The sequence below is a fragment of the Tenrec ecaudatus genome, chromosome 8, assembly GCF_050624435.1.
Source record: "Tenrec ecaudatus isolate mTenEca1 chromosome 8, mTenEca1.hap1, whole genome shotgun sequence".
NCBI lineage: Eukaryota > Metazoa > Chordata > Mammalia > Afrosoricida > Tenrecidae > Tenrec > Tenrec ecaudatus.
The window spans coordinates 5,311,926-5,339,748 of NC_134537.1; the positions used below are offsets into that span (position 1 = coordinate 5,311,926).

Consider the following 27,823-nt stretch of genomic DNA (forward strand, 5'->3'; position numbering starts at 1 on the left):
CCCGGGCTGACTGCAGTCTCGGCGTCAGAGCGGCCGGACAGCGACGCGTGTCTGAAGATGAGGCTGCTGCTGTTGCTCCTCTTGATGGCGGCGTCGGCGGTGGAGCGGAGCGATGCCTCGGCCAACACGGGCGGCGTGCCCGGCAAGAGGTTAAAGATGCAGTACGCCGCGGGGCCGCTGCTGAAATTCCAAATTTGGTGAGTCCGGAGCCCGGGGTCGGCCTGCCCTTCCTGCCGCGCCCTTGCCGGGCGCCACTCGCTACGCTAGGCCCCGGCTTCGCGGCCTCGCCGGCTGCGCCACGCCTGGCTCCGAGGCCTGCGGCAGCCGCCCGCCCTCGCGGGCCCGTCCCTCCTCACGCATCCGCGCGTCCCCCCAGCCTCCCGGATGCGGAGAGTGGGGTCCGGGCGCGGGGAGGCGAGGACGTGGGGGCGCCCGCCTTGGCCACCCGCCGGCCTGCGGAGGTGGGATGAATCGGCGCTTCGCCGGTGGGGCGCGCCGGGCGTCCGTCACCCGCCGGCGGCTTTAAGGGGCTGCGCCAGGCGGCCTGGCAGGCTAACTGGGTCCGTGAGTGGATTCCCCCCCCCCCAAAAAAAAGGAGATACATATACATATTTTTTACTATGTCAGTTGGCAGTTTATTATTCCTTGTTTACAATAGATACATATTTTAATGAAAATAAAAATGAAGAAGGAGCAGAGCGCAGCCCACTGCCATCAGCGGACTCGTACCCCGGGGCCCCGAGACTGCAAACCTGCCAGGCAGCCGCATCTTGCCCTTGGCACCGGTGGTGGGTTTGAGCCAGTCTGGCGCCCTGGTCTCCCCGATCTGCCGGGGCGACTGTTGAGTGAGGAAGGGGGGTGTCTGACAGTCGGGGGGCGCAGGGCGGAGAGGACAGAGGAGCTGGGGACGTGCTGGTTCTGTTGGCGATTTCCAGGGGTCTGCATAGGAGCTCATTTGCTCCCCCAAATTTGGATGGTTTGCGCCTAAACGACCGGCTCGCCCTCCTCAACCCCCTCCGCCCCAAAGAGGTAGAAAATATTGGCAGGCTTACATCTACATTGTTGAGCAAGTGACCTTTGTCGTTGCCTGGTTAATTATTAGAAGCAGGCAGCCATCTATGTAATAGGTCAGTCGGGTTGGGGACGTTTTGAATGCCATGACAGATCCTTAGCCGATTTTGTAGAAATGAGAATCTTCCAACCCAAAAGATGACGCTGCATCTGGATAGAACGGCCAGATGAGAAAACGTGATTACTGTAGGCCATAGTTAAAATCAGCTTAATAAAACCTGTATTAATAATAAAGAAAATCTTAACACTGTAATAACCAAACTGAATGAAAAACAGTTTCTAATTAAGTAAGCTGTATCCTGTTGCCTCGGGTTGATTTTGCCTCCGGCCCCATTACCCAAACCAAGCGCCCTCCCCTGGAGTCCCTTCTGCTCACAGCTAAGAGCCAGGTCTGCGCTGGCCAGACCAGACGGCCAGCTTTATGTGCTCCGGCAGAACCGCCCACCTTGCAGTGGATCAGCCAGTGCCTAGCCCGCAGCGCCTGGGCTCACTCAGCAATACTCCTCACTGCTATCAGGACACCTGTGACTGGTAACGACCCAATAGGATGGGGTAGAACTGCCCCTGTGGGTTTCCCAAAACTGTATCTCTAATGGAGTAGGAAACCTCTTCTTCCAGTAACCCCATTAAGTATACCCAAATTCAGGTTTTCTCTTTTACTTAAACTTTAAAATATATATATGGTTTTAGATGACCTTTAAGTCAGTCAGAAAATAAGATGGTCAGATTTTAAAGAGTGAAAGCTAAAAAACCATCTTTTTGATCTTTCTGATTAAAAACAAAACTCCCTGTATTATTTGCTGCATACCTGACGTAGATCAGTTAATGACACAAAAGGGAATCATGACATGTCCATTCTGGGCTGCTTTTTAAAAAATTTTACTCAGAAAGTGGTGGTGATCATCTTACCAATTTATAAAGATTGGTACTTTTGGATTCATGTCGTTAAAACAAGACTGTATCTGTCAAGTTAGGGCATTTTACTGGGATTCTACTTTTCCCTATCTCTTGCTTTACCTTTACAACTGCCTCGTTGGAATATTTGGTGGACCTTCCTGAGAATATTAGCATCTTTAAAATGTATGTCCAAATGTAGGGAACCAAATTTGATACTTCAAATTAGATTTTTAAATTTTTGTTTTGTATTAGACTTGCCCCCAAATCAAATACAGTTATCTTGTGTAGTCCCTTTGTGCACGTTACATAACAAAAATGCTTGAAAGAGAGAACTTTATTCAGTGTTTGCAATTTAAACCCCACATTTACTGAATCAGAATTGTTAACAAGCAGCCGAGGTGATTCTTATGTGTACTAAGCGTCTCCTGGGGATATATAAGACACACCTGAGAACCTGTTAACATGGAGATTCTGATTCAGTGTATCCGATACAAGAATGCAGTTTCCCAGCAGGCGATCAAACTTGGAATGAGCCAGTTCACATCTGTGGTTTATTTATATGTCCCACCAAATACAAATTGAGGGAGAAAGATGAGGCTCTACTTCCGTAAGGAATTAGTCTTGGAAACCCACAGGCACGGGTCCACTGTCCTATAGGGTCGCTGTGAGTAAGAATCGACTTGATGGCAGTGAGAGTTTATAGAGAGCAAATACAGATAAACTTGCGGGCCCCCCCCCATTATCTTGAAGATTAAGTTTTTGTTGACTATCATGGGCATTCTCTTGCAAGTTTGGGAAAAGACAGAAAGCTGAGAATTTTGACATCAGAGTGTTGTTAGATGCAATATTTAGCTAATCACTGATAAAAAATTTTAAAAACCCGGTTGTTGAACACAACATCATACAGAGGCTTTGAGTCTGCTCCTTAGTCACCCTTCAAGTCAGGAATCTAGCTCACCTCCAGGGCTCAATTTTCAACCAAGTAATAACGAAACAAAACCGTTTCCATTGCCGTAGAATGAGGATGCCTGTTGACTCCAGAGCAGTGGTTCTCAACCTTTGTAATGCTGCGACCCTTTCATACACTTCCTCATGTGGTGATCCCCAACCATAAAATTAGTTCCTTGCTAATTGTAATGTAAATTGTAATATGTTTTCCGATGGTCTTAGGCGACCCCTGTCAAAGGGTCCTTTGACCCCCAAAGAGGTCTCGACCGTCAGGTTGAGAACCGCTGCTCTGTAGGGTTTCCAGGACTAAGCCTTTCAGGGTACAGGTAGCCTCATCTTTCTCCCTTGAAGAGACTGATGAGTTTGAGTCACTGACCCTGCAGGTCTTCATCCATGCCAGCCAAGCTCACTGTACCGACAGGGCTCATTTGCCAAGCACTCTTAAGGGGAACAGAAACAGCACCGGAAGGCCCAGCACACCTTAGAATGATCTGCTGGCTGACATCCGCAGAGCAGCATTTACCAAAGGACAAAGTTCAAAAGGACAGAGAGGGGAGGGAGTGGAGACCAGGAGGAGGAGGGTCAGTGATGCTGTGCCCTAGGGGTTGCAACAAGCTTGTATGAATTGTAGACTTCACAATAAAAAACTTAAAGACAAGCAAAACTGTTTTTACCTTCTTTTAAGTTATTTTTGTATTATATTTTCCTCGAGCACTTTTTCTTTAAATAATTAAGAGCTTTGTTACCTGTTAGCTGTACTACTGCTATCACTGCTGATGGAACTACACACAAATGGAATAGAAAGAACTCGCTTGAAGACTAGCCTGAAGCAAACCTTATACGTCTAGGTTCGTGTGTTTTGTTTTATTTTTAAAGAAATAATGCAATACTTGCTTCTGTACCAGGGATAAAAATGGGTTGAATAAGAGATCATGGTTTTTCAGGAAGCCACAAAAAAGCATTATTCTCCCTCTCAGTCTTTGGTTTATTATGTCAGTTGATTGAGCAGTAAAATGAAAGTATTTTGATGACACTGACTGTACATTTGGGAAAATGCACCTGTTTATTTGTACATTTAAACATTGAGCCAAAACATAAGTTCTCCAAGCAGCGCTTGTCCCATTATGCTCTAGCGCTGGTGTTACTGAGGAGAGCATGTTTAGAGGGGAAGAGTGGAGGCAGAGTGGGCCTGGTGGGATTTGGTTACCAGAAGTCCTGGTGGCTCCTGCTTTCTGTCTTGTTTTGCGTGTGCTTACTTCCTATCTTTGATTTAGTTGTAACTAACCATTTCTGCAGTCTCTAATTAGTTTCAGTGTAAAGAGATTTCTGGCGATAGTACTTCACAATCAATGTTTACTTGAACCACTGACAATTGATATACTGGAACTAGTGGAGCAATTTTGCAGTTTATATGAAGTTAAGATCGCAAAACAGAATTTTCCTTATTAACTTACGAATCAACTACTATACTTTTAGGGCAACAAACTCCAAATTTGAAGTGTGAAGAAGTAAACAATTACAAAGATGATTTTCATTTCCGTGTGTACCAACTCAACCTTCGCTGTCATAGTATACAAACACCCCAACGCAAACAGAATTACTGTTTCTGTTTGCAGCCAGAGCAGACTGATTGTGGCCCTACAATATGGAGATAAGAAAATAGGATCCAAGACTAAATTGTGTGGACATCCTGATTAAAATTTTAAGACGTTGAATTGAAGAAATTGTGAAATACTCAATTATGAGACTATATTAGTTATTGTGGACTCAATGCTTACGTATTCAACAGCTGTGTGGTCACATATCGGTGCGAAGGATTCAGTCGAGTGTTCCCAGGTACTTTACTACAGGAGCAGGTGACAACTATTAATTCATCGATGGGCTAAAATCCAAACCCACTGCCATCAAGTTGATTCTGACTTAGTAATCCTAAAGGACAAGTAGAACTGCCCCCTTTGGCTTTTGGAGACTCCAGATCTTGACGGGAGCAGGCAGCTTCATTTTTCCCTTGTGGAGGGCGCTCCCGACCTTGCAGTTAGCAACCCACGGTGTAACTGACTATTACCACCAGTGCTCATTCAGGGACCATGCAGGTGTAAAAGTGTAGCTTATCTGCGAAGGAAGGCTGTAAAGAAATAGGATATCTAGTCAGGGAAGAAATAGGATACCAAGTCAGGGAACATTTCATTGAGAAATGAACGTTGAACTGAGATTTTAAAGATTAAGATGCAGAGATGGTAAAGAGCTTTCCATGCAATGATAGTAATATGTACAGCGACGTCGTAGTGGGGGAGCTACTGACCTTAGACACCAAAGAGCAGGTGGCATAGATCCTACAGTTTTAGGTATTTTTAGATTTTTTTAAATTCTAGCTTTTCATCAGAATTTAGTCACCAGTTGTTTTCATTTAAAAAATAAGTATGGCATTTGTTTCTATATAATAGTGAATAAAGTACTTGTATAACTGCAGAGCATTTGCTTGAAAAGACTTTATATCCAATTATGGAAGAGAGATATTTCCTTATAGTTTTCCCTCAACATGTAAAAAAAACTCGTTGAGTATATTATTTAAAAGTACAAGTTAGTCTCAGATTAAATTGATGTAGTTCCTGGGGGAAGACTCATTTATTGAGCTAGCAATTTCTTATTCCATCTGCCTTTTATTCTTTTGATGACATTCAAGAAATGATCTGATCCTGTAGCTCTCAGCTTGTTTACCTGTAAAGTGAGGGTGCTTCTGGTAGTGCTGTTAGAAGGCCTACGGGGCAAAGACAGCCAAGGCGTGGCTGGGACGTGCGCCAGCTTCATTTCTTCGTCACCTAAGATTGAAGTTGGAGTGCACTGGCTCCTGACTGTCACCTGCTTTCCAGAGGAGATCACGTTCTTATATACTCTGCCTGTGCTTGGGTGCAGCCTGGGACTAGAGAGGAAGAAATCTTTCCGTCTGGGTTTGAACATGAAATCTTTCCATCTGGGTTTTAACATGAATGGTCAAGCCAGTCCTGGTGTATTTTTCATGCTCCTTAGAACTTGTTTTTCCTCTTTTGTTCAGTTTTTAGGAAGGTATTTTATTTTTTACAATAAATTTTCAAATCCAGTTGTCTTGATTACAACAGTCAACAATGTGTAAGCACTACTTAAAGTGGAACTGAACAAATCTAAAAGGTTGAAGAAGAGGGCTATCGAAACCTAGAAGAAAAGACTCATGGGAAATACCAGGCTTTGTCAGGAGGAAATGAAGTCTTGGAGGATGATGGAATTCTACCAAAAGGAGAGGCAGGACTTTTAGGGTTGAGGTAAGAGCATGTGCAAATGAAGCTTGAAGTAACATCTAGTTGGAAAAAACTCCATAACCCAGTCATTTTATCAGCCCAGTATAAGATTTGCAAGACTGAAAACCTTATTCTCATTTTTCTCCATCTTATCTCTAGTACATAGACCAAGATGCAGTTGTTAAGACAAAGTAAGGGGATACTGCATGCTTTAAAATCAGGCAAGATGTGCATAGAGCTATACTCTTTAACTAGACTTTCTCTATTTGTATGCTGAGCAAATAATTTCAGAAACTGAAATATACATGAAGAAGAACGTAACATCAGGAGTGGAAGAAATATCATTTAGTACCTGCGACATGCAAATAGAAAACTGAAAAGTGAGTGAAGCATTTAGGAAGATCAGAGACTCAAGGCTTCAGTATGGATTACAACTCAGTGTAAAGAAAACAAAACTCACTACTAGACCAGAAGATGATGTGATAAGTGGAGAAAACAGACATACAGCTTTCATTTTACCTGGGCTCCTAGGCAGTGCTCATGGAGGCAGCTTTCAAGAAATCAAATGATGGGCATATCTACTGTGCAAGACCTATTTAAAGGTCAAAGAGCAAAGGTGTCAATCATTTGGAGGGCTAACATGTGCCTAACCCAGGCCATGGTGTTTTCAGTCTCCTCATAGGCATGTGCAAGTTGGATGGTGAATAAGGAAGACTGTAGGAGACCGATGCACTTATCCTAGGGTGTTGGTGACGAATGTTGAAAGTACTGCGAACTTCCAAGAACAAACAGTTCTGTTTTGGAAGAAGTACAGCCCAAAGTGCTTCTTAGAATCCAGGGGGATGAGACTGTGTCTCATGTGCTTTGGATTTGTTATCAGTAGAGACCAGACCAGTCTCTTGAAAAGGACATCATGCTTGGTAAAGTGGAAGATCAGCAAATTAGAGGAAGACGATGAGATGGATTAGCACAGTGGCCGCACCAAGAGGCTTAGTGTAGCAGCAGTTATAAAGAGTGGACTCTTCGGTTGTATATAGCTTCACTCTTGAGGTGGAGCTGACTTGAGGCTAGCTAACAGCCAGAGTAGATACCTACTGATAGAATTTTATTCACTGCTACACTATTCTGTGTTACATGAGAAGGCTTCAAAAAGTTTTCAGGAAATTTTTTTAAATTTCATTTTTAATTCTATTTTCCCACAAGCTTTTGGAAGCTCCCTCATTAAGAAAGCATTCATGGAAAACATTTCCCCATAAAAGTTTGATAATCTTAAAGTTTTTTGAAGAAAAAATACAGAGTGGATATGGTACAAAAGGGTTTTTTGTTTTAATAGTATAGTACAAAAAATATATATTTTTGCTTTTGTGGAATGTCGGGTGATGTAATTGGCAGTTGCCGAAAAGCCCCACTGTGGGACATGGTGTCCCTTGCTGACCCATGGCCCTGTAGGGGACAGCATCGGAGACACAGTGTGGGAATTGCGCCCAATCTGATCCCACTACACCTTGGCAAAGCACTGGGGGAGTGCAGTGGAGCGGCAAGATCCCCAGGGAATGCTGAGGGTGGACTTTGGGGCCAGGGCGTGGTGCCCCAACAGACTGGATTGGAAAACACTCCTAAAGGCCAACAAACGATCCTTGAATTAACTACAAGCTTTTTTTTCTTGTTGTGTTGTGTTTTGTTCTTTGTCAGTGGTTGTTGTTTTGTTGTATATTGTTGCTTGGTTTTGCTCTGTCTTGTTTTTGTGCATGTTATTATCTCCACAGGTCTGTCTAGATAAGACAGGCTGGATGAACAATCTGGAGGAGAAAACAACGGGACCAACAGTTCCAGTGGGGAGGGGGAAGGGAGTGGGATGGGGGAAGGTGGGGAGTAAGGAAGTGGTGTTGACAAACCCAAGGACAGGGGAACAACAGGTGATCCAAATTGGTGGTGAGGTAGGTGTGGCGAGCCTGGTAGGACATGATCAAGGGTAATGTAACCAAGAGGTATTGCTGAAACCCAGGTGGGGACAGAGCATGATAGTGGGACAGGAGGAAAGTCAAAGGAAATAGAGAAAAGAGCTGGGAGGAAAAGTGCATACAAAGACATGTACATATGCAAATATATACATGAGGATGGGGAAATAGATCTATGTGCCTATATTTATAGATGTAGTATTAAGGTGGTGGAAGGACATTGGGTCTCCACTCAAGTACTCCCTCAAAGCAAGAATACTTTCTTCTATTAAATTGACATTCTATGATGCTCACCCTCTCGAAACAACCGCTGAAGACAAAGCAGGTGAATAAGAAAATGTGGCAAAGAAAGCTGATGGTACCTGGCTATCAAAAGATAATAGCGTCTGGGGTTTTAAAGGCTTGAAGATACACAAGCGGCCATCTAGCTCAGAAGCAACAAAGCCCACATTGAAGAAGCACACCAGCCTGTGTGATCATGAGGTGCTGAAGGAATCAGTTATCAGGCATCAAAAAAACAAAAAATCATATCACTGTGTGCTCACCTCCATGATACGATCACTGAAGATGGGTGCTTAAGCAAATATGGTGAAGAAAGCTGATGGTGCCCGGCTATCAAAAGATACAGCGTCTGGGGTCTTAAAGGCTTGAAGGTAGTCAAGTGGCCAACTAGCTCAGAAGCAACAAAGCCCACGTGGAAGAAGCACACAACCTGTGCGGTCACGAGGTGTCGAAGGGATCAGGTATAAGGGCATCATCAGAACAAAAAAATCTTGACCATAGTAAATGAAGGGGAAGTGCAGAGTAGAGACCCAAAGCCCATTTGTCAGCCACTGGAGATCCCCTTCCAGAGGGGTCTAGGGGAGGAGATGAGCCAGTCAGGGTGTGATGTAGCACTGATGAAGAATACAGCTTTCCTCTAGTTCCTAAATGCTTAACACCCCCCCCCCCCCATCATGATCCGAATTTTACCTTGCAAGTCTGGCTTTACCAGAGGATGTATACTGGTGCAGATGGGTGCTGGAGGCACAGGGAATCCAGGGCGGAAAACTTCAGGACCAGGGGTGTGAGTGGTGATACTGGGAGGGTAGAGGGAGAGTGGGTTGGAAAAATGGAACCAATTACAGGGATCTTCATGTGACCTCCCTGGGGGACGGACAACAGAAAAAGGGGTGAAGGGAGACATCGGACAGGGCAGAATGTGACAAAATAATAATTTATAAATTATCAAGGGCTCATGAGGGAGGGGAGAACGTGGAGGGAGGGGGAAAAAGAGGACCTGATGCCAAGGGTTTAAGTGGAGAGCAAATAATGATGAGGGCAATGAATGTACAAGGGTGCTTTACACAATTGATGTATGTGTGGATTGTGATAAGAGTTGTATGAGCCCCTAATAAAACATTTTACAAAAAGACATTTGTAAAATTTGCTGCAAAATTAAATAAGGAATTTTTTCCTTATTTTTAGCAAATAGATGATGGGGAGATTTTCCAAGGAAAAGATCCAGAGATTATTAAAAGATTCAGAGTAATGTGATGATGTGTCCATTTCATTAGGGTTTTTAGGGTCTTTAAGATCCTGAGCCCATATGAACTAACTCGTGGGTTTTCTGGAGAGAATGGGTCTTGGCACGATGGCTGTCACACCCTTGAGGACTCCAGCAATACAGGTTCCAAAGCTTACTGCCATCGAGTTGATTCCGCCTCAGACCCAGTAGGACAGAGTAGAACTGCTCCTCGGGGGTTTTGAGACTTTTTCCCCTTGTATTTGGGGGCTCTATGTCTCTTATCACAATCCGTACAGTCATCCAGTGTGTCAAGCACATTTGCACATATGCCGCCATCATCATTTTCAAAGAGACGAACTCTATGGGAGTAGAAAGCCTGGTCTTTCTGCCTCGTTAAAGGTACAGACAGGTATTTTGCTGGTTTGGGATTAGCTGCAAACGAGGAATGTTAGTGAGGACAGCCTTGTCAAGTGAGAATGCACTTCAAATGATCAAGAGATAGTCTTTTTCCAGGCTTTAATTTTAAAATCCAACACTTTGAAGACTTTGAGATTGTAACATTGGCACCATATGGCATCTGACCTCATGTTACTTTGCACTGTAAGATAAGATAAACATTATTCTTACAAGGCAGAGGTCAGATACACCTCTTCTCCAGGCTGTATCCATTCTGACACCCTTCCACTCTGCTTCTCTGCTGATTTCACTGACTTGTTGGGGTGACCACTCAACCAACAATATTTAGGATAATGGAGTTCCTTGGGAAGTCACAAATCAAGAAAGGATAGATACAGTTCTGAGGGCAGCCTCTTTTTCAGCCTCTCTGGCCTTTGGCCTCCCGGGCTAGCCCAAACAAGTTTTACCAGCTCTTTACCTCCATTAGTAAATGCTTGGAGGCACCCCAAGCCCACCAGCCAACCTGCCAGAAGGCACTGAACTTTCTCTGTGGGCCCCAAAGCGACGGCACTGTCTTGGGCTGGTCTCCTGGTTCTGCTGCCTCTCCTTACCATCTTTCCACCATCTCCAGGGTAGACTCTTACCTTTTTTCAGGCCCCAGGTTCAATTGAAGCGCTCGGCTACCCGCTCCTCCTGGTGGCAGTCCAGCCTCTCCTTTGTGCCTGTGGGAGTCACAACGGCTTACCCCTCCTTAGGGCTCTAAAAGGAAGGAGGGAGGATTATGGACTTTAGAGCTCGCAAAGATCTTGTCCATGTAGTTATGAGAAACTGACATGGAAAGGTCCACTGAATGTCTAATGACAGAGACACAGGTTTCTTCATCATGGGTAAGCCAGAGGAATAGTCAGGAAAGTTAGGGTAATTGATAAAAAATAACTTGATTAAGCATGTGAAGGTGTTGGGAAAACCATGAGAAGAAAGAAAATTACTTTTCCGAGAAACTCACACTTGCCATCAAGTTGATACTGACTCTTAGTGACCCTCGGGGACAGGACAGAACTGCCCCTGTGAGCTTCAAAGAATTTACCGGAGCGGAAAGTTCCATCTTTCTCCCAAGGCGTGTTTGGTGGTTCCAACAACTCACAACCCCTACAACACAAGCCCTACAACACAAGCCCAACTCACAACCACTACACCACATATGGTCATTTAAAATGTACAGAATGAATGCTCCACAATAGACATGTAGTGGAAAAGTCATTGGTGTTATGTAGATTGTATATACATTTGTATAAAATATCTTAACAGTCTTCAGATTCACAGTTCAATGATGTTCAATGATGTGGTGGTCATGTGGTTCAATTATCACCCTTACCCACTCTGAAATTACACCATACCATCGTCTTTAACAGAGGTTAATTGTCTTCTAACAACGAGTTCTCCTTTACCCCTAGAGAATTTGTGTGTGTGTGTCTCTCTCTTATACTGGGCACCAGGAGTGTTAAAAAAAATAAAAAGAAACGATTATTCCAATCTTCCAGAAGTAAGAAGATGTTTCCAAAAGTTCATGGAAAAAATATTACTGCTTATGGAATTGTTTATTATTGTTTATTCCATTAATTTTTAAAACCCTCTCACATGTGGTCTTCCCAAGTACAGTATTACAGAGGGCTTCAAAAAGTTTGTTGGAAAAGGGAATTAAATATAATGGAATTGTTCATTAAAAGTTTTTTATAAAACCTTTTTATACAGTATCATGGGAACCTGTATTAGTGTGTGTTAGGGTACTTGAAAGGGAGGATTCCTTTCTCGTGGCACCTTGAAAAAATCAGAATTATATGGCAGCAAACGGGACCGTGTTACAGGGAGGGTGCCTGAACCAAGCATGCGGTGTGAGCGCTCTCTCAGAAACACTGGGGCAAAGAAAGCTGTTACGTTGGAGGACATTAGGATCTGCCAGGACAGGAATCGGAAAAGGTTGCTGTTGAGTAATAGAGGACTTTGAATGACAGGGTAGAAGTTCAGATTTTGCCCTGTAGGAGTGTGGACACAGTGGAGGTTTATACTGCTGTGAATGCTGTGGTAAAAGCCACACTCCCTGGTGGCTGGTATTAAGGGAGTTAAGATCCAGGGAAGTAGGAATAACAATTGAGGTCGTAAAAGGCCTGATGCAATAAGCCCAGTTGCAGTAGAAAAAGAATCAAATGAATGGAGGTCTGTCCTAGAGGTAGTTTTGAACCTGGGTAAATTGGATTCTGTGACCTTTCAAAATAGAGTTGTCTTGAGTTGGAAGACTATTAGGAAAGGAAAGTAGATTAGGTCTTGACAGTTTTCATTTTGTGATTCTTTAATTTCTCCAGGAAGATTATGGGATTAAATTCTTCTCCAGGAACTTTATGGTCTTAGATTTAACATTCAGAATCATCGATCCATTTTTAATTCACTTGTGTATCATGTGAGGTGTGGGCTTGCTTCATTTTTCTGTGAATGGATATCCAACTTTGCCAGTACCCTTTGTTTGTTTGGGGCAGAATTGTTTTATTTCCTTTCAATCCTTTTTATTGTGAATTAGTTCATAGAAGCAGATAACCAGTTTCAGTTTTACATTCAAGCAACCCAAACCTTTTGTTTCATCTTATTAAGTGCAACCCCTCAGTGTAATATCATCTAACCCTCTTTCTCCATGTTTCCTGTTTCCATTCCTTTTCTAACCCTTCTGAACATTGACCTTGGGTACATGCTGCCCTTTCAATCTCGTGGGTGTTTATTCTAAAGTGTGCCTACTTCACTAGTGTCCTGGTTCCCCTAGAGGCCTTTCTGTTGTGTGGTTCTGTTGGTGAATTCTGTTCCATACATGATGGGAGTTTCAGTCACCTGACCAGTAAGCCTGCTGGGCTCTTAAGGAGTTTAAGTTTTGTTATTAAAGTAGATACACGACACTTTTGTTTGCTGGGGGGAGAGGGGGGGCGTTTGTTTAAATTTTTTTGTATGAGTTTATTGAAGGTGGTTACTTTGGAAAAGAAGTCTAAAGGGCCCGTCGCTAGTCTAAAAAACCCATTGGCTTAAATTTTAATAAAGTTTTACATGGTTTTTGTATAACCAATAATAAATTCCCTTTACAACTAAAAATTCCAACTGATTACAAGTTTAGCTAATTTTCACTTTTTGAACACATACTTGCTCATCCTGAGGCGAAAACACACCAAAGGAATATTCACGATTCTCTCAGGTATTTTATTTATTTTAATATGTTCTAAGAGACAAGCACACAAAGACAGAGGTTTTTAAATTGGTAAATTGTTCTGGTTGTTCTTTCATTTTATTTTTTGTGAGAATCCAAAATTAGTAACATTGAGTTTCTTATCTTAAAATAGTGAATAAATATTTATAAAGAAAGACTTTCTATTGGTTAATTGGAGTGTTTTGTAGTACCTTATTTAATTACCGTATATACTCATGTATAAGCCGAGTTTTCAGCACCAAAAATGTGTTGAAAAACGGGTTCGGCTTATACCCAGGTCATTGGTACCCCAGTGAGGTGTAACATCTCGCTGCCCCCCCAGGTAACGGGATGAGCGCCTGTTATCTCGCAGGTGATCGCTGTTTCTCTGCTGTTCATTTCAAAGCCCCGCTGACACTGCAGGGCTTTGAATGTTTGTTTACTCAGATATAACTCATCAGAGCCATCCTATGACGTGGACGGCTCCAATTTGCCGAAGCACCCGTAGTGATTCACTTACACCGGCAGCTGACTGGTAAGGATGTGTCTGTGTCTGTGGCTGCGCTCCGTCTCTCCCCTCTGGTGTCTGTTAATTCACATCCTGCATCCCCCACCCGCACCGTTCTCTCCCCCCCCCCCCACCCCTGCTCTTCCCAGCTAACTCGTCACGGGGGCAGGGGGGAATTACCATGAAAGTTTTTTTTTCAAAGTCTTGTTTTTTTATCCTATTAGAAATGGATACTCTTGAACCAAAACAAAAATGCCAGTCACATGAGGCTGGTTTCAAAATGAAGGTTGTGTCAAGAGCAGAAGAGAGCAATAACAGAATTGCAAGTAGGGAATTCTGTGTTGACGAAAAACAAGTGAGGGAGTGGCAGAAAATGAAGGCTGATTTGGAACAGATTCCAAAAGCTAAAAAAGCTCATCATAATTTAACGTCTTTTTATGGTGCTCTAGAGAGTGAATTGCATGAATGGGTTATGGAGTGTCATCAATGGTTACTGCGTAACACACGTGGGAATCCACATACATGCTCTACAAATGGCTAGGAATGACAAATAAAGCACCAAGCATTGAAAAATTTGCTGCATCAGCAGGATGGTGTACCCGCTTCATGAATAGGATTCGCCTACTATGTTTGAGACAAAGAACAAAGATTTCCCAGAAATTGCCACAAGACCTTGAAGAAAGAATTATGTCATCCCAGTCATTTATTTTTTAAATTTTTAATTAAAAATTTTTTTTAATTTTTCATTCCAGTCATTTATTATAAAACAAAGAAGGATTTATAATTATGACCTGGCAGATATTAGGAATATCGATAAAACTGCCATGACATCTTCCAAGCATCAGAACTGTGGCAAGTTTAGGAGAAAACATTTTTCTCAAAACCACAGGAAATGAAAAAAAACACTTTATAATTCTATCATGTTTGGCTAATGGGACTAAGCTGCGTCCTGTCATTATTTTTAAAAGAAAGACCTTGCCTAAAAAGATCAATTTCTCACCAAGAATTACTGTGCATGCACATGTCAAAGGCTGGATGGATGAAGACGGAACAAAATGGCTGGAAGAAATTTGGAACCAACGACCAGGAGCAGCCTTAAAGAAAAAGCCATCGTTACTTGTTTGGGATATGTTCAGAGCCCACCTATGGAATGACATAAAAATTTTGGCAAAATCAAGTAAAGTTACTTCAGCTTACATCTGTACTGCAGCCTCTGGATATACCTTTGGAATAAGCCTTTTAAAGACCGTGTGCAAAGGATGTGGCATGAATGGATGTCATCTGGTCAAGCCCGACTAACAAAAGGAGGAAATCTCATGAAGCCTGACATAGAGTTAATAACAAAGTGGGTTCGAGATGCATGGGAAGACATTCCAGAAGACATGGTGCGACATGCAGTCCAGAAATGTAGTATTAGTAATGCTATGGATGGCAGTGAAGACTGCGCTTTGTATGCAAATGACAGCAGTGATGGTGATGACGGCGATCTCAGTGAGGACAGCATCTGTGATGACCTCACACCAGCTGAAGCTCTGCATTGGGATAAGGATGATGATGAGGAATCCAGTTTTGAAGGATTTTAACTCTTTACATTTTAGCTTGGTTGCTGATTGAGCTCAGGGAATAGTACTCTTAAGGTATCATTGTTGATACCTTATTGTTTTTGTTGAACCTATTTTCCACTTACTGTGCTGGTTTACTAATGTTATGTGACTACTTGTCCTTTTATTTATGTTTTTATTTAAAATAAACATTTAAATACATTACCCTACTGATGTCTCAATTTTTAGTAATTTTTATTTTCATTTGTTTTGATTATTGAAACTCACCAATAGCTTCTGCATTTTCCACCCTAGGCTTATACTCGAGTCAATCAGTTTTTCTGGTTTCCCAGGTAATAATTAGGTACCTCCGCTTATCTTCGGGTCGGCTTATATTCAAGTATATACGGTAGTTTATTGGGGATATCTCCTAGACGAGGACAATAAATTTGTTTTTTATTTTGAGACCATTGCCCTAGTTATTTCAGTCTACCAGACTGTTTTGATTACAGGGTCTTGTAGTATGTTTTTATTACCACGAAGTGCAAGGTCTATTTTTTAATCTTCTTTAATATTGTGGCTCTGGGCTGTAATTGTATGCTTAGCAATTTGAAACTACCAGCTCCTCGAAGGGGGTGGGGTGAGGCGCAGAGTAGGGACAGATGGAAACCCACAGGGGATAGTTCTTCTTCTCCCTGGAGCAGCGCTTCTCACCCTTCCTCGTACAGCTTCTCCTTTGGTGGCCCCCGCCGCCATAACATGATTTTCGTTGCTGCTTCATCACTGTAATTTTGCTACTATGATGAATCATGTAAATATCTGTTATGCAGGATGTGTTTTCATTGTTACAAATTGAATATAATTAAGGCATAGTGATTCATCACAAAAACAATACATAATTATATAGTGTGAAATATTTATTTCTAATGACAAATCAATGACATTTTGTCTGGAAGCATGGAGTAGCATGGGTTACAGTCTTCACGCCAGGTACTTGTCTGTGGGCAGACCCTCCTGGAGACGGATAAAGGAGCAGTGTCTCAAGGAGCGGTGTCTCAGTTCCTAAGACCATCGGAAATATGTGTTTTCTGATGGTCTTAGGCGACCCCTGTGAAAGGGTCATTTGACCTCCCAAAGGAGTCATGACCCACAGGTTGAGAACCACTGCCCGAGGCCTAGAGGGTCACCACTGTGAGTCAGAATCCACCGGATGCCAATGAATTTGGTTTGGGTTTGATTTAGGGCTCTGTGTAAAGTAGGCCATTAGTTTTTCTGTTTCCATGGAGAAAGCTGTTAGGGCTTATATTGAGATTGAATTGAATCTATAGATTGTTTTAAGTGGACTTGACACTTTGGTTGTGTGAGACCTTCCAATCTACAAGCATGGGATTTCTTAATTTTTGTAGATCTCTCGTATAGTCTTTTGGTATTAGTGTTTTATAATTTTCATTGTACAGTTAATTTTGTTCCTGGTTAGATTAAGCCCTATGTCATTTATCAGTTGAGAAGCTATTGGAAGTACCCCCCCCCCCCCCCCCCCCCCCCCCCCCCGCCGTAGTCTTCATTAGTGAGGAACCCACTTGATTTTTATTCCTGTGTGCTGGTCTTGTGCCTGCAGCACTGCCGAACTCTCTTGTTAGTTTTAGTAGTTTTCTTCTGGAACCTTTAGGTTTACCTGTGTATAAGTTCAAGGCATTTCTGAGCAGAAATGGTTACACTGTTTCTTTCTGATTTGCATTTCTTTTATTTAACTTTTCATATTGCACTGACCAGGCTTCCATACACTGTTGGGGAGAGTGGTAATAGTGACCATCCTGGCTTGTGAACGTCCTCGGAGTGAAGGTTCTCTTTCTCCAGAAAGGTTAATATTGGCTGTTGGTTTTACATATATGCCCTTAATTAAAGTGAGAAAATTCCCTTTTATTGTAAGTTTGCTGAGAGTTTTTTAATCAGGAAAGAATGTTGGATTTTGTCAAATGCCCTTTCAGCATCAATTGATATGATGCTTACCTTATAGACTGAAGTAAAGCCGACCCGAATATCAGCCAAGGCACCTACTTTTACTATAAAAACTGCGTTAAAAATGTGCTGGGGGAAAAAATGTGCTGGAAAACTTGGCTTATACACAAGTGTATATGGTATGTGGTAGATTACATTGATTTTTCTAGTGACGAAGCACCATTGTAATACTGGGCTGCGTTCCACATGATTATGATCTGAGTTATTTGGTATCCTGTTGAAACTTTACGTCTGTGTTCTTGAGGGATATTGGACAGCACTTATTTTTGTTGGATAGTTTTGCCTGGTTTCGGGATGAGTGGTCCTGGCTTCAGAGAGGGGTTTGGTAGTGTGCGGTCCTCATCTGTTGGTGAAGAGATTGAGTAGGATTGGTGTCTGCTCTTCTCTGAATGCTTGGTAACAATCTGTACACCAAGCCAAAAAAAAAAAAAAAAAAAGACCTGGGTCTTTGTTGTCGGCATTTAGGTTGACATCTTTCGTTTCTGTTGTGTTGGGCCTAGTAAAATAGTCTATTTTTAGTTAGTTTGTTTGGCCTGTTTCTTTGATCTGTTAAGCTACCACCTTCTTTAGTGAGTTTTTTTCAACTTAAAAATAATTCAAGCATGTTCTAATCCAAATATTTCATTCAAAATGTGTGAACATGCTTGTTTATAATTTAAATTTATTACTCATTGTATATTTACTTTCTGGTGTCGTTCATTGAGCAGTCTGTTCAAATTACATTGCTTGGACAATTGAGGATGATGCACCAACAGCTATTACTTCGTCTGCTAAAACAGATGATGTCTAAAGAAATGCCTGTTAGGTGTAACCAAAGAAATATCTTTTTTAAAGGTCTGTTCTCAATTATCTCAGAGGTGATCAGTGATGTAGACAATTAGAAACTACAGTATTTAGAAACCATCTCCCTCATTTTCTTGGTAGAGGATAGAGGAAATATTAGTTGAAATTCTTGGGAGGCAGGAGAATCCCATTTGAACTAGTTTTAAAACATTGGTGGAAACACATGAAAAGACAAAGTGATAATCATGGACGACCTTGTAGGCACATCTCGATCAGTCACAAGTTAATTCAGATGGGACTGAATGGGGAGTGGTAGGGGGTGCTGAAGAGGATGGAGGTGGGATTCATTTTTCTGATTTTTTTTCTCTTTCTTGAAATACTTGCTTCTCTCTTCTCAGTCTTTATTTTTTTGAATGATTATGTTTCCCACACTTCCCTCTCCAGTTCTGGTGCTAAGTGGACAGAGTGAGTTACTTTTTCAAATTCAAGTTCTCTGTGTCCAGAGAAGAGAGCCTGGGTCTCTCTGCAGCAGATTGCCATTTCTGGAACATCAACTGTGGCAAGGGGTTGGGTCTCTTTGTGAAATTATAACTGGGCTGAGAGAGGAACTGGGTGGTGGCAGGGTGGGTAGAGCAAGGTTGGCATCACTGTGAACAATAGAGAAGGTTGAATAGTACTGCTACTGTCATTGTATGTGTATCTGTTGGGGCTCTGCTTTCAAATTTTAGGGGTACATATCTAGGAGTGGACTTTCTAAATCATGTAATAGCTTTAATTTTAGTGTTTTTTTTAAAGAACCATAAAACTTAATGTTTTGATGAAGGCATTTACTGTATATACTCGAATATAAGTCGAGTTTTTCAGCACCTTTAAAAAATAATTGGGGATGCATACAACTCTTATCATAATCCATACATACATCAATTGTGTAAAGCACATTTGTACATTCGTTGGCCTCATTCTCAAAACATTTGCTCTCCACTTAAGCCCTTGGCATCAACTCCTCATTTTCCCCCTCCCTCCCTGATTCCCCCTCCCTCATGAGCCCTTTATAATTTAGAAATTATTATTTGTCATATCTTACACAGTCCAACATCTCCCTTCACCCACTTTTCTGTTGTCCACCCCCCAGGGAGGAGGTTATACGTAGATCCTTGTAATTGGTTCCCCCTTTCCACCCTACCCTACTTCACCTTTTCAGTGCAGTGTTTGTGGTAAAATTAGGTGCCTCGGCTGATATTCGGGTTGGTTTACACTTGAGTTTTATATGGTATTTGAGGGGAAGAGAATTGAATATGTAAAGAATGTCAACTTGTACAAAACCTCCCTAACTTCAGGCATTAATGTGTGACTGATGTTGACAAACATTTACTTCTAATCATTGTCGTACCGGTCCATGGAGAAGGACGGGCGCTTGGTAGAGTACCAGTGACATAGAAGGGGGTGCTCTGAAGGCGATGGAGGCACACAGGACCCATTACAGAAACTCTTGGGAGAATGATGCAGGGTCACAGATTCCTTCTGTTAGGTACAGTGTCACTGTGGGCCAGAACTGACCTAACAACAAAGTTTAGACTGATGTACCTGCAGAATAAATGACAACCTCTTATAGGAAATTCTTTTTTTTTTTTTTTTTGCAGTGTTTCCTGAGGTTATAGGCGGGTGTTTGAGGAGTACATGCGGGTTATCAGCCAGCGGTACCCAGACATCCGCATTGAAGGAGAGAATTACCTCCCTCAACCAATATATAGGTGAGTAAATATCATTAAAAGCAATTACTTGACTTTATAGTACATGGAGTGATTGAATTAACTTGCCTGGACTAGGGTAATTTGCTGTGTGTTATAACAGCAAATTTGCTGCTTTAAAAATAGTGAGGTTATTTAACTAAATACAGACAGCTTCTTGTGTAAGAAGGCAAAGAGGAAGAGAGTCATTTCAGAGCTGCCAGTCCTTCGAAGGTGTGCTTTTTAATATCTTTTTATTGTGGAAATTATGAACTCTCAAATCTTATTAGAAATTCAATGGTGTTAAATACTGTACTTTTATCTGTTAAAAGGTCAGTCATTTATAATTCTGTAAGTGAATTTGCTTATTGATTTAAAAGATATTTTGGCTACCATCTTTCTAATTGCTAATCATAATGAATAATATAGATTTATTTTCTAGAAAATTCTACACACACATTTGCATTACTGTAGTAGTAAAGTAAAAGAGAAAGTACAACTTTTAATGATTTTTTTTCTTTCTTTCTGATAGACACATAGCCTCTTTCCTGTCAGTCTTCAAACTAGTATTAATAGGCTTAATCATTGTTGGCAAGGACCCTTTTGCTTTCTTTGGCATGCAAGCTCCCAGCATCTGGCAGTGGGGCCAAGAAAATAAGGTATGTACCTTAACACCTTTGGTACTGGAGGTTTTTAGCTTATCAGTGAGCATATTTTATGAGGAAGTTTACCTATTTATATGTGCTATATACTTACTTGCATATAGTTTTAACCAGCTTCACTTGTTACCTCTCTCTGCAAGTCTTGGTTTTCATGTCTATATGTTAAGAATGATTCGTTTTTGTCATTCATTATTTTTGAGTGGGTTGGGGGCAGGGAGGTGATGCTTTTTTAGTATAATCTGGACACAAAATAATTTGTCAGATTTTATTCTATAAATTTAGGTTCAAATTGTATCCTGTAAAACGTACATACATAGCGAGTTTCTTCAACCAACTAAACAAGGCTGCTGTTGAGTTTATTCTCACTTCAAATGGGGGTTACACTAGTTTGTTCTTGCTAAAACTCTTTAAAATTTGGAGTTTCATATGGAACTGTTTGTCATGTTGCCTGAAAGAAGCAATATAAATGCACTTAGGAGTTTCAGTTTTCATTTGTAGGTTCTGCAGCTTATATTCTTTCTAGATTACTTTCATGTTTAGGTCTTACTAAAAATCACTTTTTCTGAAGGGTTTACTTTTGTTATCAGGTTTGAACCTCATTTTATTTCTCTTTTGCATGCTTGCTTAGATTCCCTCTGATGAAGTATTTTCTTTTGGGATCTTTTACCTGGTCGTCTTACCTTTTCATTCTAGGCTGAGATGACCTTTGGCAGCATCCTGCATAGCTTTTCTTTTGAACCACTTCCAAAATAGGCAAAGCTTAATATAAACTTCCTTGAATGTGTCACTTCCCTATTCTTAACCAGTTGTTACCTTGCAAAAGATTAAGGATTAGAAGTGGAATACTAAGCGTACTATATGGATTCTGCTGATTCCAAATTATCAGTGCATTGTATTTTTGTAGATCAACTGGGCTCTTTTTGACCTCACATGTAACAGGATTATATATATATATTCATAACAGGTCCTCCTGGATTTGACAAATTGCCTGAAGGTTCACTAGATACACGAATAACCTAAATCCCATAGACGTGCGTTCTGAAATGCTAGAGTAAACTGCTCAGAAATCAAAGCCCACCTAGCTCAAACCGGGTAGAGAGAAAACTCTTCCAGGGACACATTGGTTTACTTTTCTGAAGCAGTTTGCGGTGGATTGGCATCCCTACCGCATCCTATTTTAATCTAATATTTGGTTAAATCAGACCCTCTCTCCAAGGAGCTTCTGGTTTCTTTGGTGGCTGAATGTGCTTTCAAAAGGTGATTGTGCCTTAATTTGCTACTGCTCCCTATTCTTTGTCTTAATTTGACTTAAAATAAATTGCTTAGAGTATGTGTGCATATGCTGTATTGAACAGTAAAATAAGCTCAGTTACAGTGAGATGTAACTGAGAATTATCACTTATTGCATCACTAATCACTAATCTCTTATGAATTCATAGATTGTATTATAAAAATTATAAAATCAACCTTCCCCAAGTAGATTTAAAAAGAACATTTGCCAAATAAAATGATATATATATATAGTTTCCTTTTATTTGGGGCTCATACAATTCATCACAATCCATATATACATCAATTGTGTAAAGCACATTTGTACATTCATTGCCCTCATCATTTTCAAAACGTCCGCTCTCCACTCAAGCCCCTGGCACCAGCTCCTCATTTTCCCCCTCCCTCCCTGTTCCCCCTTCCCTCATGAGCCCATGATAATTCAAATTTATTATTTGTCATCTCTTGTTCTGTCTGACGTCTCCCTTCACCCACTTTTCTGTTGTACATTCCCTAGGGAGGAGGTCACGTGTAGATCCTTGTAATCGGTTCCCCCTTTCCACCCCACCCTCCCTCCCTCCACCCTCCCAGTATCACCACTCTCACCTCTGGTCCTGAAGGGATCATCCACTCTGGATTCCCTGTGTTTCCAGTTCCTATCTGTACCACTGTACATCCTCTGGTCTAGCCAGATTTGTAAAGTAGAATTGGGATAATGATAGTGGGGGGGTTGGGTGGAAGCATTTAGGAACTAGAGGAAAGTTGTATGTTTCATCGTTGCTATTTTGCACCCTGACTGGCTTGTCTATGAGACTATATATCATAAAGATTACTGTGTTTTCAATTGTTCTTTTGACTTCAGTATAACCACCTCTTGTGCTAATTATATGTTTTCTTAGGTTTATGCATGTATTATGGTTTTCTTCTTGAGCAACATGATTGAGAACCTGTGTATGTCAACCGGAGCATTTGAGATCACCTTAAATGGTGGGTTCTGAGTATTTTACATTGTGGTAAATTTCAAGTGGTGTGTGATTAGCATCAGGCCTTTCTGTTTATCACAAGAAGAAGCTTCTTTAATGCTTAGTAAAAGAAGTGTATTTGAGAGAAACATGAAACTAGGTAGAATTTAGAAAATTCTTATTCTTCATCTTCACCTCTACATGAATGGTACATTTTGGGGTTATTTGGAGAGTTGATCATCATCTGCTACATTATCTGCATGAAGATGCCTGAGTGCAAAGCCCAGTCTGTACTATCTCTGGAATCTTAAACAACGCCCTGCCCCAGAGTACACTGGTCACTGCTGCTTCCTGCAACTCCTGTTCACCACAATGTCTTCCTCCATTGGCACTTCTCAATTAGGTGACACCATCCCCCTCACTCCCTGAGGCTAATGGGTTACGGGCCTTGACCCCTACATGTCCCTGGCATTCACTGCTGCTCTCTACTGAAACCGCTCTAGTCTAAACCACATTTATTAGGGCATCTGCTCACCCAGCAATACTTTAGGAAATACTGCTCCTGAGCTAGAATAGTTTTTATAATTTTTAACAAATGGGATTAAAAGTATATTTTATGACATATGAAAATTGCATGAAATTCAAATTCCATTGTCTATAAATTTAACTTTTCAATTCTATGAATGAAGATGTTGTAAAAGTATACATTGTCTCTGGTTGTATTAGTACCTATGTAATAGCCTTGATTTTGTCCCTTAATTTATAAAGCCTAATATCCTTGCTGGAGTCCTGGTGGTATTGTGGATTAAGCACTGGGCGCCAACCACTGGGTGGAGGTAGTTCAAGCCCACCAGCAATTCTTCAAGAAAATTTAAGCTGACTGATTCCTTCAAGATAGCGTCTTAAAAACCTTACTCTGTTCTATAGGGTAGCTATGGGTTGGAATGGACCCAAGGGCAGGGATTTGGTTTTAACATTTGCTGTCTGTTTTTTTACAGAAAAATCTTGCCAGTCTCTTTCTGAACAGTAGTTATTTTTTAAAATGCATTATTACATTTTATAATTTTCCTGCTTAAAATGCATTAAATGGTATTACTTACTTTGTTTTCAAGATGAGAATCAAAACTTTCAAGGTGGCCAGAAAGGGCCTAAAGCAGTGGGTCTCACCCTTCTTCATGCCGCGACCCTTTCATACAGTTCCTCATGTGGTGGGGAACCCCCCCCCCCCAACCATAAAGTTGTTTTCATTGCTACTTCATAACTAATTTTGCTACTGTTATGAGTTGTCATGTAAATATCTGATAGGGTATGTTTTCATTGTTATAAATTAAACATAATGACAGCATAGTGATTCATCACAAAAACAATATGTAATTATATTTTGTGAAATATTATTTCTAATGACAAAGAAATGAAATGTCTTAAAGCATGGTGTAGCCCGGGTCAGTCTTTACTCCGGGTACTCATCTGTGGGCGTTTCTGCATGTGGGCAGACCTGGCTGGAGGGAGACAGAGGAGCAGTGTCTTGGTTCCTATTAAGAAAACACTTACCATATATACTTGAATATAAGCCGACCTGAGTATAAGCCTTATAAGCCGAAGTACCTAATTATTACCTGGGAAACCAGAAAAACTGATTGACTCAAGTATAAGCCTAGGGTGGAAAATGCAGAAGCTATTGGTGAGTTTCAATAATCAAAACAAATGAAAATAAAATTACTGAAAATTGAGACATCAGTGGGGTAATGTATTTAAATGTTTATTTTAAATAAAAACATAAATAAAAGGACAAGTAGTCATGTAACATTAGTAAACCAGCACAGTAAGTGGAAAATAGGTTCAACAAAAACAATAAGGTATCAACAATGATACCTTAAGAGTACTATTCCCTGAGCTCAATCAGCAACCAAGCTAAAATGTAAAGAGTTAAAATCCTTCAAAACTGGATTCCTCATCATCATCCGTATCCCAATGCAGAGCTTCAGCTGGTGTGAGGTCATCATAGATGTCGTCATCACCATCACTGCTGTCATTTTCATACAAAGCGCAGTCTTCACTGCCATCCATAGCATTACTAATACTACATTTCTGGAAGGCACATCGCACCATGTCTTCTGGAATGTCTTCCCATGCATCTCGAACCCATTTTGCTATTAACTCTATGTCAGGCTTCATGTGATTCCCTCCTTTTGTTAGTCGGGCTTGACCAGATGACATCCATTCATGCGACATCCTTTGCACACGGTCTTTAAAAGGCTTATTCAAAGATACACGTCATAGGATGGCTCTGATTGGTTAGATGTGAGTAAACAAACATTCAAAGCCCTGCAGTGTTAGCGGGGCTTTGAATGAACAGCAGAGAAATGGCAGTCACCCGTGAGATCACGGGTGTTCCTCCCGTTACTTTGGGGGGGGGGGCGAGCAGTGAGATGTCATACCTTGCTGGGGTAACACTGACCCGTGTATAAGCCAAACCCCAGTTTTTCAGCCCATTTTTTGTGCTGAAAGACTCGGCTTTTACACAAATATATATGGTATTTCCGATGGTCTTAGGTGTGACCCCTGTGAAAGAGTCATTTGACCCCAAAGGGGTTGCAACCCACAGGTTGAGAACTGCTGCCCTAGTAGACTGTACAATAAAATTACCTGTCTTGCTCATTTTGAATCCTCAACTATGTACATAGACAATAAGAATTTATGGAATCAATGTCTTACTACAGAAATTCATTTTTTCATGTGGGGTGGGAACTGCTATTTATTTTTACAGACGTACCTGTATGGTCTAAGCTGGAATCTGGCCACCTTCCATCCATGCAACAACTTGTTCAAATTCTTGACAATGAAATGAAGCTGAATGTGCACATGGATTCAATCCCACATCATCGGTCATAGCCCCACCAATCAGCACTGGAACCTGTTTTGTAAGTAGGGCAAGGACGGGGTTACTCTGTAGTCCCATGGGAGAAGGATGAGGTGCTCTGCTCACATAGGAAGTTAGTTTTGGAAATCCACAGGGGCAGTTCTGCCCTGCCCAGTGGGTTATTACTACCAGTCAGAATCAACTTGATGGCAGTGAATTAAGTTTATACAGTTTCATCTCCTTCTCTTCACAAGTCAGCAAGTTACTGGAACTTTTATGACTTTGATTTAACATTTAACAGATGGACGTTTTCTTTATTAAAATATTAGCAAATTAAGAGCTACCAAAATAAAGTAAGGTGTTTTTTATAATCTTTATAATAAAGCTCACTAACTGGGCTATTAACAACTGTGAGCTCAATGGGCAGAGCCTAGTGTATTATGTTTGGATGTGTGTATACATGTATCTTCTGCTCAACTTGGAATAATTAGTTCCTACAAGTTTGCAAATTCTAGATAAAATCCGGGACCACAGAGGAGGTGTTAACTTTTGCTTTAGCAATGAGGCTCTCAGTTCTTTTGTGATTAATGAGTTAACATTCTGAAAGAAAGCGTTTACCAGAGTGGTTTTAAAGACAAAGTGTCCTTTTCTTGTCTCCCAGGCGTTAAGGTGTTTTGCAAGGGCAGCGAGACTGACCTCATGAAGGCCCGTACTGAAGACAGCCTGCTGTTAGTACAGGCCAGATGCTTCCTGGCAGGCTCGTTGTACCTCGTGGAAAACCTCAATGCAAGACAGGCTTTCAGTCCTGGCACAGTTTGGAATTCTGCACATCCGTGGAGTGCAATAATACTGTATAGCTTTTTTTTAATTCACCCAGTTAATAGTTAAAAAGTAAATATGACCACCTGTAACTTTTTTTAAGTCGTATTTGAAAAGTAAGAAATTGAGTTAACTATTTGATTTCCCTCCCCCAAGACATCTGTGAAATCTGTTGTGATTTTTTCCTTTTTATTGTTTAAAATTAATCTTTGGGGGGGGGGGCGGGGATTACCACTGTAGCTCCCAAGTGTGGTATAAGAATTCACAGACATCTCATTTGGTCATGTCCAATTTATATAGATTTCAAAATACTGCAGATTGTGAAACAGTGCATTATACAAGATTATAGTGGGGCTGGGCGCGGGGGGAAATTCTATATCCAGAGTACTCTACCAGTTTGTGTGTATGTGTGTGCGTGATTATCAGAACTAAAAGACCAACTGCTTTTTAAACTCTGTTGTGTAGTTCAAATGTCTTGCCTTGCCAATCTAATGACTTGATTAACTGGGCCTTTATACTTACATAAATAAAAAACCAAGCAGATATGTTAAATAAAAGTTTCAATTTATTGTGCATTTTGTACCTGGTAACGTTTAATTAGCTGTCTACATTTTTGGTTTCACGTTAACAGATAAGTTGATGAAGGAGAATGCTTGCAACAGTTCTCAAATTGTGGGTCGTGACCCCTCTGGGAGTCAAGTGGACCTTTCACAGGGGTCGCCTAAGACCATCAGAAAACACATAAATATTTCACAATATATTATTACATATTGTTTTCTGATTAATCACTATGCTTTAATTACGTTTAATTGTGTTCAATTTGTAACAATGAAAATAAATCCTGCATATCAGATATTTACATGACAATTCATAACAATAGCAAAATTAGTGATGAAGTAACAATGAGAACAATTTTGTGGTTGGGGGGTCACCACCACCTGAACTGTATAAAGGGTCGTGGCGCAAGGAAGGTGGAGAGCCACTGCTCTAGGGTCACACAGCAATAGGCTTACTGGCCACTTTTTAGGTTCATTAAAACTTAACCTCACAGAGGAATTTAGTTATAGCTTTTACAGTTGTGCTGTTTACTGAATGAAGAACGCTTGTCTAACCATTGAGCCTTCTCACTGCCTAAGTGGCAATGAAGGGACATAGCTGACCTCTGGCTTCCGTGTTGCCACAAGGCACAGGCCCGATGGGCTGCTACCCTCCTAACTCAGTTGTCTTCTCTGACACCGCCTCATCGTCGTCCTCCACGCTGTCTATGCTGAGTTCAGTCATTCCTTGCAAAGACCATACGCAACCCACAGACAGCACTCATGGTGAAGAGGGTTCTTAGGGAGCTGATAGGCTACTCCAAGTCAGGATCAGTGGACAGTGAGGATATGGTCATTGGTCAAGTGT

At 41.2% G+C, this 27,823-nt stretch overlaps 1 protein-coding gene across 1 annotated transcript; it reads left to right on the top strand.

Annotated features, from left to right (window-relative positions):
- On the top strand, positions 1-26,992 carry SELENOT (selenoprotein T). The gene is made up of 6 exons (XM_075555936.1): positions 1-197; positions 19,761-19,871; positions 20,380-20,506; positions 22,678-22,765; positions 25,508-25,661; positions 26,262-26,992. The coding sequence occupies exons 1-5, from the start codon at positions 58-60 to the stop codon at positions 25,630-25,632; spliced, it is 591 nt and encodes a 196-aa protein (XP_075412051.1). The 5' UTR covers positions 1-57; the 3' UTR covers positions 25,633-25,661; positions 26,262-26,992.
- The last annotated feature ends 831 nt before the right edge of the window (positions 26,993-27,823 follow it).